This window comes from Anser brachyrhynchus, assembly GCF_964034855.1.
Source record: "Anser brachyrhynchus genome assembly, chromosome: 2".
Taxonomy (NCBI): domain Eukaryota; kingdom Metazoa; phylum Chordata; class Aves; order Anseriformes; family Anatidae; genus Anser; species Anser brachyrhynchus.
The window spans coordinates 122,636,579-122,649,028 of record NC_137695.1 but is presented as its reverse complement, the minus strand read 5'-3'; the positions used below and the strand labels follow the sequence as shown (position 1 = coordinate 122,649,028).

The following is a 12,450-nucleotide window of genomic DNA, read 5'->3' as shown; positions in this document are numbered from 1 at the left end:
AACTTTGAGGCTATTACTACAGTAGTTAAAATCTGACAAAGGCCTAGAGATAGTGGACATACTTATAAGGCTTAACATAGATTCCACTAATCTACACTTCACACATCCATTATTTCAGATAAAAAAAGATTAGAAGCCTAAGTGTTGTCTAAAACTGGTCACTGCCTAGACTCAAGTATTCAAATTAGTTAGCCCTGGTTTTGAAGTATTCCAGGCATCTCTTCAAAAGCTTGTTGAGAAGATTGTGGGGGCACTGTTGCTTTCTGCAGAAGTAATGACTTCTGGGAGTGGGGAAGGGAGATGCAGGGAGAAACCTCAAACCACTGCCCCCCAGGATACTGGAGCCAAGTAAAAGCCACGGGCCAAAGAACACTCTGCTGCCTTTAGCATCCAAATTATATGCAGAATAAATGCGGGGAGGGGCAGGCATAGGAAGAAGGGAGCAAGGGGATGGCAGTGCTCTGGTGTTGACTGCAACACCTGAAGCAGCCCAAGGCCCTTCCACAAGCGTCACCACTGCAGGTATTATTCAATCTCAAAACGCAGATACAGAGCTGCTGATTTAAATCCAACAATCTTCCTAAATATTTAGTTTCTACATACAACCTCATAGAAAAATTAACATTTGTTCTCTTCAAGAAGGAACAGAAGCTGCTGAGCTTTGCAGTTAAGGGTATGTCCTGAGCACAGTGGTCACAGAAAACAGAAGTTTCCAGTCGTTCTTGCCACCTGTATCTGTCCACAAATATCACGGTTTAGCTTTGTTTGTCAGCTGCACCATGCAGCTTCTCTCTCCTCCAACACTTCTAATAACAGCTACTTCCATTCCCAAATGGAAACTATACAGAGATAGCTGCTGTGTTGTAAGTTCTTAAGTTAGAGCCTCCTATTAATTACACACCATTCTGAATGGGGCTAAAAGAAAGGAAACATAGAATAGATACTTTTCTCTCATTTTTATTTTTGTTTTCATTAAAGGTAAGGTCTCTCCCTGAAGTTAACAAATAAAATTTTAGGCTAGCTATACTAAATTTTTAGGTTGAATTTTGCACACGAAGTATCTTCCATGTGTCCAATTTAAGTTTCAATTCTCTTTTTTCTGAGTTGCTTGCTGGCAGCAGGAATGGAAACTGCACTCCCACCTGTTAAAATCATTCTACCATATCAATAAAAGTTAGCCTATGTAACATTTTTTTTTTTTTAATCTACAGGTTCTCAGAAGTTTTAACATCATCAGTTGGAAGCACATTAATTAACATTAACCCATCCTACCTCACCCTTCATGGGCATTCTTACCCCTGTGACACAATGTTCTTTCTTTATCTCTGTCCTCCTAAATTCGTTGGGGTAAGTGAGAGAAGTATTCTAGCCAAAACACACATATGCCCTATCAGTTAAGCAAAAGGAAGCTTTCAGGCAAGACCCTTTCTTATCCTTTCCCCAGCAGCTTCCCATGCTTTGTTCCTACACCACCCGCTACATTGCTATCTAGGTTCACCTCCTCATCCCACTACCTTCAGTATCTGCTCCCAGACTTCAGATAGCTAGATGCCAGCCAAAGAACTTGCGCTACAACCATCCTGCTGAGGTGAAGCTGTTTCCCACAGCATATCAAGTTGCTGAGGAGCAGGAATATGTGACAGACTGCCAAAGGCATAAGTGATATATAAGGTGTCATGTATTTGGCAGGCCTAAAGAAGAAGAGATGATAATAAGTCATACCTCCTTAAAAGAACTCAGGCTCTTTATTCAGCCAGCCTACCTGCTGTCAAGACCTCAGAAATACTTGAAAAGCAATGTTGACCTTATAATTTGAATTGTATCAGATAGCCACATACAAGATGTGGGAGAATTGCCAAGTGAGAAAAGGAAGCCATAACCAAACAACCTGATATGTTGTTACATTAAGAATATTTATGTCTGAAGTGTCTATTTTAGTAATCCTGAACACAGGAAGCCTACCTATTCCAGGACACTAACTAAACATAGACTAGGGATACATTTTGTGCAAGGCTCAGCATGATTAGAGGGATAGTTTAATAGGTTCCCTGAAATAACATCAAGAAGAAGTTCAAAGGTTCTGCAAACTTACTGAAGGCTGGAGTCTGTTACGCTTAACACTAAAACTGATCTGAAGACTAAGCTTGCCCACAGTCCCACACTATTCCTCATACTTTACGTGGAAATATAAATAAAAGTTTGTATAATTTACTGTAGTCAGATCAGAGGCAATGCATTCTGACATTTCTTCATCTCCGACAGTATGAATATCAAATCATACCTACCACAAACAGTTTTGATTCAACTGAGAAATTGTGAAAAAAAAAAAAAAAATACTTTTCCCTTCCAAACAGTGGAAGGAATGGACATCAATCATGCATCAACCCTTCTCTGTCCAGAAGTTATTCTTGCCAAACAGTAGATTTGTTTATACATCTTTAAGATTAACTTTCCTTTGGCTTTATCTACTACTTGTGTTCAGGGTTCTGTGGCCAGGCTAATAGTCTGTTCCCTAGTGAAAAGCCTGTCGTTTGCATCACCTTCACTGCATTTCAGGCTTGACCAATTCTGTTTCCATACATAATTTTTCTGGGCTTTTCTGAAGAGACGATTGAGATAGTTATGAATTTTTAAAAATTGTTTCAGATTCTGTACTATTTTCCCAGTAAGAAACAGGCGTCTGTTTGGCTTTCTTAGTAAACAAATACTAATCATCTAAAGATTTGCTATTGCATTTATACAGAAAAAATCCAACATTCACTCAGCATAAACTCACAAATGCATGCTGAAATACCCTAGCTGCTTAACACCATTAAAAAAAAAAAAAGGCCAGCAAAACAAATCAACCTTAAATATGTTTTAAAACAGCACATTAGCATTGTGTGGGACCAAAGAGACCTACCAATAGTGAGATCATGGACTGGTTGAAACCGCTTGTCTGTGAACTGTAACAATAAACATGATTTCCCAACACCTAAAAAAAAGAGAAAAAAGTTTTAAGCACGTGCATAAAAAATCTGTCACAAACCAATATAAATTAATTGCAGTGAATGTCATATATTGTTTAAAATTCACTACTAGAAGCTGAAATACTAAATTTCACCCACTCAAGTATATGCAACTTTCAAAATATAACAGCTTTTAAAGTTCCAGAAGTATTAAAGCTGAAGTGGTTTTATTTAAAAATTCAACAAAAATTAATCCTTCTTTTGAAAAAAGTAGTTCTGTCTTTAAGATTATGTGGAAAAAGCGTCCTAACAGACTTTCACAGCACCATTCCACGTCGCCTCACCACTGTAACTATATGGCTCCCTACTCCTCACAACTCTGTGTCCAATTCAGAGGTTTCGACTTTCTGCTAAGCTAATTAGATCCTCAATAACATCTCACTCACTAATTTATCAGGAGAGGTAACAGCAGGTATTGCTTATCTCCTTACGGCCATTACGTGCTGCTGCCCACCGGTGCCCAATAGGCTAACAAATACTCCAGGGAGAATTGGCACCAACTTGGCTCATGTACGACCAAGACGGATAACACAAACGCTGACCCCTCAGATATCCTGATTTCAGGCTCAAACAAGTTAACTACTTCACAGCACAGGGGCACTGGTCAGAAAATGGGCAATTTCTTCTGTACAAAGCACAGAAAAGCAAAAGTTAATGCAGTCGATAGGAGTACTCAAACTACCTACACTCATACACGTGTCCTTTTTTCACAATTAATTTTCCCTTGTTCTTTTACACGGAGGAGAACTTCCAGGCCTGCTCAGTCAAATTTCCTATTTTTAGCCTTTTACAACACAGCAGGCATACATTTGTTTTACGTACGTTTAGACTCCAAAGTATATCACAAAACATACATTACTGTAGCATCCACATTCCTGCAGCGCTTTATCTGCACAGCAAGATAAGGCTGTTTCAGCCACATATTAAAGGTCAGCAACAGTTGATCAGGAGTGACGTACCCGGTAATAATACATAGCAAAAAAAAAAGGGGGGGGGGGGGGGCAACAAGAAAAAGACGACCCATACTGTAAGGCACAAGGTATGCATAGCAGAGGTTTGCATATAGTGGCATTGATTTTTCCTCTACTAACTTCAATATTCCCAAAGTTTTTTAGTATGGTTTCAGAAGGAAACAAAGCCTACACGCTCCTGCGACCAAACTGACAGGTGGGCAGCACTTAAAAGCTAAGAACAGCGGAGAGTTTCAATGCAATCAAATGCAAGTCTCCTGCTTCTGTCAGATCCCACTCCGACGTTAATAACCCAACCGAGGCAGCAATTCCAGCAGCCTAAGCCAGTGGTGCTGCCCCTCCTCTAGTCCCTACAGCGTAACCTGACCAGGAGAGTGACAAAGCAAACAGAACTGGCATAACGCAGGGGCAGACGAGCATGAGAGTTGGGTCAAGTGAGGGAAGAGAAACGCAGCAGGCAGCAGATCAACAGCTCGGAGTGGCACGGAACTACAGCCCAAGGCAAAGTTTACAGCTTTGGCCTTATCAGACTTTTTCTGGAGCTCTCTGACTTATGATAGCAAGCTGTCAGAACAAAAGCAGCTGGAAAACTGGTACAGGTTACGCTGCATTCAGCCTCTCCCCAAAATCAGTGGACATAAAGAAGCGGAAGAACTGGGGAAAGCGTTGGAGGTAAGAAAATAACAGGGAGAAAGCCAGGCAGAATACCGGGGCTGGAAGGGCTGAGAATACGAATCTCCAAGGAACCTTACAATAACAGCAGTTATTGTGCTCACAGAGCACTGTTTACATACCGAGATAACTTTTCTGCCACCGCCGCTGAATTACAGCTGCCACAGAACTTAATCACCACCCCACTTACAAAAAACAACCTATAAATCAATCCAGAAATAGAATGCTGAATAGCTTTTGCCATTAACCTGAAAAAGCAATTTCACTATCAGTGGATAAAACCAAACCTCAAAACTATCAAACATTACCTACAAAAATCTTACGATTTCGAAAGATTTCGAAATTCAATCAAAATGACACTTGATTAGGTGTCCCAGCACCAGCTCTCGTGTGGCAATCTGCTATTTCTGCTTCTTGTAAGGCTGGTGACCAGCTCCTTGGTTCAGATGAACGTACAAGCACTGGGGACAGCCCAGCCCAGATGGCAGACAAGCACAGCTCTGACGCACGCACGGCCTCAAGCTGGCACAACGTGGCCATGAGGCCTGCACCTGCAGTTTCTCACAGCACGCCTTTTAGGAGCAGACCGATGGGTTCACACAACAGAAACCGAAGAAATTAGCCAGCTTCTGTTCAGTGCCATTGCTGGTACTTCTGAACCTTCTAGCAAAAAAATCTCTGGCAGTCAGTGAGTGTTGTGCTCTTGATGACTGAGAAAGTTTCAAAGAGCTGCAAATAAAGCCGCAGCGCCTCTTAAATTTACGCTTCAATCCATTTTTAGATAACGTTCATAAATATTTTATTGCCTACATTTAATAGTAACATTTGTATTCGTTTTATAGTTTTAACACACTGCACATTTGTTACAGGGCGTTTCTTATGAGAATAGCTTGTGACCCGCACGCTCCTGGAGCTCGAGCAGACTGTGCTATCACAGCCAGCCAGCGACAGGAGCTGTACAGGAACTCCTGAGCAGTTTACTTGTCTTGTGTGACATAAAGATGCTGCAAAGATCAATTCACAGTAGTGTGGCAGCTAGTTAAACTGCATACAAATGCTTTACGCCAGCTACACTGGTTGACTCGAGCTGTTTACCAGGTACCTCACTCACTCAGCACTGTGAGTCTTAGACCTGGAATGAAGCAGGCACCCTAGGAAGAGAAGTTGGGCATGCCTTACCATACTTGTAGAACACAAAAGGGACAGATTCAGTTATTTATTAACTCATTCTCCATTTTATTCCAACAGTTGCTTCAGACAAACCTTTCCCAGGAGGAAAGAAAAAAACATAGCATCTTAAACAAGAAATGAGCAGATCTTGGGTACGCTTCACCAACACACACAGCAAACAAAAGCTTTTGCTTAGGAGCAAATTAAGCCAACAGATTACGTGCTCAGAAGGGCGCAGCACGCTTCTTTGCAGGTACCTGTTCTAGGGTCACTCCAGCACTTCTTAGGACCCAGACGGTGATGTGGAGGCACGCTGCAGTACTGCTTTACTCCCCTCCATCTCTGCATTTCAAACCATCAGCCTGGATTGGTCTCCAAATTTTTTCTGCCTCCCGTAACAGCTTCCTCTCTATCTGAGCGCTGCTCTGCAGTCCATTTCCCTAGGCAAAGCATTGCCAGACCTCTCCTGTTGCCCACCTCGGCCCAGCGGTGCTTCAGCACCTCCTTTCCCAATATAGGAACCAGAGGTCATTTCAGTGCTCAGCAAGCCAGAGCAGCCAAGCAGCAGGGCTAACCTCTCCCTCCTCACTCAGAAGGTTACACAGTGAGCTAAATCAAGAAACTGATCCAGCAGAAAGCCACAGCCACACAAAATACTAGTATGTGCATGAGTCTAGGGCTACAAAATAAACAGCAAAGAGAAGGCTTGCTTCTCACAGAAGCATCCTGCACTTGTGACAACTCAAAAAGCAGCTCTGGAACCACAGCACAGGTGATGATGCAGCTACACCAGTTAAATGGCTTTTGCCAAGAAAGCAGACTTGGTTCCTTCTCCCCTTCCAGCTCCCGTGATTCCCCCTGCCTTGAGCAACACATGGAAAGAAAAAGGAATAAACGAATAAACTTTTCTTTTTCCTTGACCATCTTTCAGCTGCAGTCAGAGGTGCACTGCTGTCACACAAGGGACATTTCCAGGCATTTCTTACCACTGAACTCATTTACTCATTTTACAGCCACAAGGCAGGGATCCTCAACAACTGAAACCAAGCTAACCAGGTGCTGTGGTCCAGTTCTGCAGCACTGGTGTTTGGCTGAGTGTCTCCGAAAGCTAATCTGTCTCAAAACTAACAATGCCAAAAAAAAAGCAGGGAAGGGAAGGGCTAAGGTCACTTCCTCAGTTGTTCACGTAAGCACTGCTCTATGCCAAGAAAGGTGGCAGAGGAAAAGAAGTGCAGCCGCAATCATCCCAGCTCGGGTATTAAAACTGAACTGTGAAGGCAAACCTCTCCAGTGAAACCGCCAGCTGCCTCTGACGGGCAGGCTCACTCCTTCCCACGCAGTTCCACCCCTTCGCTCAGGATGGCTCTTACACTTCTCCGATCGTACCTGCTATTTGCTTGGTTTGCGTGGTTTTGGTTCGGCTCACAAAGACGATTTGTCTCTCTGAAGGGCCGGACAAGTACCGATGCTGACAGCTCGGAAGCAGGAGCAGCCCGTAGGCAGGACAAAGAGCGGCAATCGGGTCCACCCATTTTGGCAGCAGCTGAACACCGGATTAGCTCAGGCACCTCACACAACTATTTTTCCCTTGTTGCTTCACAAGGGAGCTCACCACGCACAGAGACGAAGACCTACTCCCCCTTTGGCATCTCACCCAGCCTCCCAGGTTCGTTTTTCTCCCTTGAGAGTACTCCAGACTTCGGTAAGCACTTCCCTGGGCTAACTCAGCTGATTCACCCACCCAGTACAGTGTTAACCCCAAAAGCAGGGACTTTTCTGCTGCATTAGTGAGTTGAATCAGCTCATGGTAGAGTACGAAAATTGCCCACAAGATAAGGAGAGCCAGACCTCCTCCTCTCACCCATAATCTCCTCTATAAGTTCTGATGCCCAGTTAACCAAAGCCCCAGTACCAGCTCAGATGAAACAAGGTTCTGGCTTCTCTTACCTCCCTTAAGAAAACAAACAAAAATAGACCTTAAAATAGGCTAAAGACAGTCTCAAACAACAGGCAAGTCTCAAATAACAAACTTTAAAACTAAATCAGATTTAAAGCAGATAATTAAATAGTAAAACTGTCACGAGATACAGATCTCTAATCTGGCTTATGAGCTACTTCTAGCTCTTTATGGTGGCCTGCACTGTTCTAGATAGCTTCCAGATGTTTGGAGAGCCCCTGTTGTAGCACAGGCCGCAGCTCCTTCCTCCTCTCCTTCCTTTCCAAACACCACGTCTGCGCAACTCAGCAACGTTGAGTTGCATATTGAGTTGTGTCCGTCAGACACAACTCTGACATCGAACAAACAAAAAAATATTAAAATCAATAGGAAGGAGAGACTACAAAGTTCCAAACTGCTATTTGCAGAGCAAAGGGACTCCACATATCAATTTAGGCAGGGACAAGAAAGTAAAATAACCTTTGAAATTGTTCAAGCTGGCTACTTGTCTTTGGGAACAGCAATATTGTAAAAATGGCTTTTTAACTCTTTTGAAGATGATTCAGCTTCAATGCCTAAATAAACAAACACTGCTGTAAATTATTTACAACAACGCATCTGAAGGCAATAATGCAACTTCTCATTTCTATGTAAAAATGAGCAGATTTGCAAACTGGAAGGAGGCTGCAGCTTTATCACTCTGCATCTAGTGTAACAGTACCCAACTGCTAACTCTACAGGCTTTAAAAACAAAATTTCCTTCCAAACAAAATTAAAACTACACAAGGCTGTAGAAAGTCTATTAGTGTTCTGGATGATCATAACAAACTACGATGAAACTAAGATGTACTTATACAACATCTAATACCTGCACTTTTAGGGATCAAAGCATCACCCAAAGCTTCTCAAGGCAAGAGGTAAGTAGCACAGGTCCTGATCCTGTTCTCAAAACTACCATGAATCATTAATTCCAGCTCCAGCGGGATGAAAACCTGTTTAGTTAAGAACTATTATTAAACTCTTGTAGAAAATAAAGGCAACAGGCTCTTGCCATGCACGTTGCCAGCTAACAACAGCTGTCCCAGAACAAAGTGCAGTGGCACTGGAAACATTTCACAAGGACAGAAACCAAAGCCAATTCTATTACTTCATTTCAGCTCTTGAGAATATCCTGAGCAAGTTAAACAGCTGACTTTCTCGAGTAAAGTAAGCTGTCAGGAAAGTGAGATCACCAAGCAATCCTACTTTCTCTCATCTTCCCCTAAAAAGAACAACTTGGAGATATCCTTGATTTATAGGCAGCAGCTATTTGCTGTAATCAGAAGGCAAGTAAAAGCTCATTACACAAGAAACTCTGAGGATTGCTGAACCAACACATTGAAGAAAAGAGGAAGACAAACCTGCTCGTGGGAGATGCGGTAACACCGATCACACGCAGACATGTAGATGGAGTACAACTGACAAGTTACGATGGTGACAAGAAGTCTAACCATTGCGAAACTGGTCTTTCAAGCATACTAAAGTTTTGTAACAGTCTCTGATGGGAAGAACTAAACATACTCTAGTAACGGAAAACCCTATTTAATGTATATTAAATACTCTGGGGAAAGAAATCCACCCCTAGCATTTGGAGAGGTCTTATGTATGAGTTTATTCCCAAATGGTAAAGCATCACTAGTAATAGAAATGTAAACGAGATTTCACCACCATATAGAAAAACTTGTAACAAAAAAAAAAAGGACTTTCACTCACTAACTGCAAAACCTGGCAATACTTGTGTGCTGCGTTTGTCCTGGCTCAGATCAAAGTCCACCCCGACTTCAATCGGTGGCCAAGCGTAGATGGCGTGCTCATCAGCTCTTTGCTACATGACTCGTACAGGCACCCAAACTGAAAACGACGTTATCAGCCACCAGGGCAAAGGTCTCATAAGAAAACCCCTCAGCAGAACGCCCCATATGTGCTCCTGAATGCATTTGCAAACTCATATAATGTTTTGGAAATATCCAGACCAGAAGATGTTTCTGGATTAACAGCAGTCAGTGTTCCTTAATACTTGTGTTTTTCTCTTAAAGATATCAACACTGGAATTCCACAGCTGCTGTCCCACTGACACAAGGCAAAACCCATACAGATTTGTAACCAGGTTGTTTGAGGACCTGAAAAACAGTCACAGTATTTCAGGTCTCTTCCGTAACAAAACGAAACCTCTCCAACTACAGGGAAAAATGTATTTAAATCTCTTACATATATATAAAAAAAATGTAACAACCACAACAGGATCAGTCCCGTGTACATAAAGCTATAGTGCCTGAAGTACCAGCAAAAGAAAAAGTCACTGAATGTCCATGACCAATGATGCAGGCGGGGAGACAAGACCTCTTGGGCAAGAGGCAGCGTTGCACAGTCAGTTTCTGGGGCTGTCCTTTTAAGAAACTGAGATCACACTGAGTTCCCGTGTTTAAGCAGGTGGAAACATTTGGAATCACAATACAGAGAAGACATGTGCAGGTGTCTTGTATAACTGCAAGTTTTCTTGTTTTGTTTTTGGCTTGCATAACCCACTTTGCTTTGTAGTGCTGAAAAAGAAGAGGAGCTAAATGCTAACATCTGCCCTCGGTTGCTGCCGCCTTACTTTTCTCCCACAGTTTGTTTACAACTAACTGCTGAGTCACCAAGCAGTTGATCCACTTCCAAAGGCTCTCAATCAAGCTCCAGAGATAAATGTCTTCATTGCTACGAAAACTACATGGCATGCAAGGCCACTGGCACATGCTCACTGGTTGCAAGGCTGTGGCAAAACACCGCTGGAACAGATGGGGACAGCCCCCATCCACTCTTGATTTCCACCACCAGAGCTGAGTCCAACGTTCTGTGGCTGAGGAGCAGCAGTAACACCTAAACCAGCACAGACTTCCTGGCAGCAAACAGCGGTGCACAACGTAAGCTGGCTCTTCGGTGCTAGCTGTGTTAGAACACTTAAGAGCTCACGGGAAATTAAAACGAAAGCAAAATCAACTTTCCACTCTTGGCATGTTTAGGTCGCTTCAAGAACGATCACTGCACTGGTTTTAATTAGCTTCTTGCAGCAACTCTGAACAAAAGCCACGGGAACTATAAATAAGTAAGTAAACTGACATAACAAATTTGTGAGCTGTCTTCCCTTCTCTACCTTACTATTCCCCTATTTGGCTCTTAAGCAGCTGAATCAACTTCAGCAGTGCCACACATCCCTTCTGCATTTCGCATTTCAAGCAACTGAAATGCTGAAGTGCAACACGGACCATTACACTGAGGATGTTTCATTGTAAAAATTTAATCAGTACACGATCAATGTACCAAAGCAATCGTTTGCTGCCCTCTTTAACAATCAGAGTTTTCGGAGATGCACCAGAACTGGCCACGTGTTCCAAAGCACCGTCGCTCTGAGTTCTGCTCTACCATTTTGCATCGCCCTGGGCAGACGCACTTCTGACTGCTCAGGTATAATCCCGTCCTGTGGTCTGGTGAGCTGCCACTCACCTGAATACCCAGGAGAAAAACAAACAAACAAAAAAAACAAACGGGATTTCCACTTGTCGTCTAAAGCCTAATGTTTCCAAGGGGGTCATTAAGACTGTGATGCCTCTTAATAGTTATTTGTACTACGGCTTCTACTGCAGTAGCCTAGAAGAGCTTGCAGAGTTTAAACGTAGGTTTAAAAAAATTTAAAAAACACAACAGTTGTTGCATCCAGTGTATTTAATGACCCCACGTGTAATGCAACTGCAGTGTATAATTACACCCCAGCATGACTTGGTTCACAGGTATGAAGTGCAATTACGGAGCCACCCCTAGCACAGCACGTAAAATGACAGCTGTCATCAGCCCTCCTGAGGAAGGCATTTATCCAGCTACGAGGAAAACAACGCGAAGGATGCGGAACACACGAGCACCACAGGTCACTAGGGCAGTCACCTGGCCCTGACAACACTGCGAACGACAGCACGCTACCTGCAACCCCAGTGTGCTGGGAAGGGGGGGCACTGAATATGTCGGCAAAGGGGCTTCCAGCAGCGATTTCTGTCAGCGTGCCAGGCGTTTTATGCCTCTAGTGTTTGCGAGCACCGCTATTTGGTACGAGGGGGGGGGGGGGGGGCAAACAAGGGGCGAGCAAAGGAGCGAGGGAGGAGAAGAGACCACAGGCGCCTCAGGAAAAAAAATGGTTAACGATGACTAATTAAAGCGGGGAGGATCCGAGGCTTTTAACACCCCCTTTTCACACCTCCCTGCGGCTCCCCCCGACCGGGGCCGCCCCCTCGGGCCGGCAGCGGCGGGGAGGCCGAGGCGGGGCGCTGCCGGCTGCGGGCCCCGCAGTGCCGGCGCCTCCCCCCGCCCCGCCGCCATGTCGCGCTGCCGCAGCCCGCCCTGCCCTGCGGCCGGCCCCCCCCCCCCCTCCCCGGTGCCCCCCGAACCCCCTCCCGGTGAGGCTGCGGGTCCCGGGGCGAGGCCGGAGCGGGCAGGAGGAGGAGGAGGAGGAGGAGGAGGGGCAGCGCGGGGCCGAGCGGGGGCGGAGGCCGAGGAGCCGCCTCCCTGGCGCGCAGCCGCCACCACGTCGACGCCGCCAGCACTGCGGAAACGGGCGCGGGGCCCGGCCCTCAGCCCCGCTTCCTTCCCCCCCCGGCACCCCCCGGAGCCCCCCCGCGGCACTCAC

At 44.6% G+C, this 12,450-nt stretch overlaps 1 protein-coding gene and 1 long non-coding RNA gene across 2 annotated transcripts in view; both read right to left on the bottom strand.

Moving 5' to 3' along the window:
* Positions 1–12,450, bottom strand: part of RAB2A (RAB2A, member RAS oncogene family) — a 42,969-nt gene that overhangs the window by 30,247 nt on the left and 272 nt on the right. Inside the window, exon 2 of the mRNA XM_080578037.1 lies at positions 2,903–2,974. Within this exon, the coding sequence (XP_080434163.1) occupies positions 2,903–2,974 (72 nt within the window). The remainder of the gene's footprint in view (positions 1–2,902; positions 2,975–12,450) is intronic.
* Positions 6,163–12,434, bottom strand: LOC308188690. Its single transcript, XR_013945698.1, has 2 exons — positions 7,105–12,434; positions 6,163–6,261 (listed from the first exon to the last, which is right to left on the bottom strand). It is a non-coding gene; the product is annotated as an uncharacterized lncRNA (long non-coding RNA).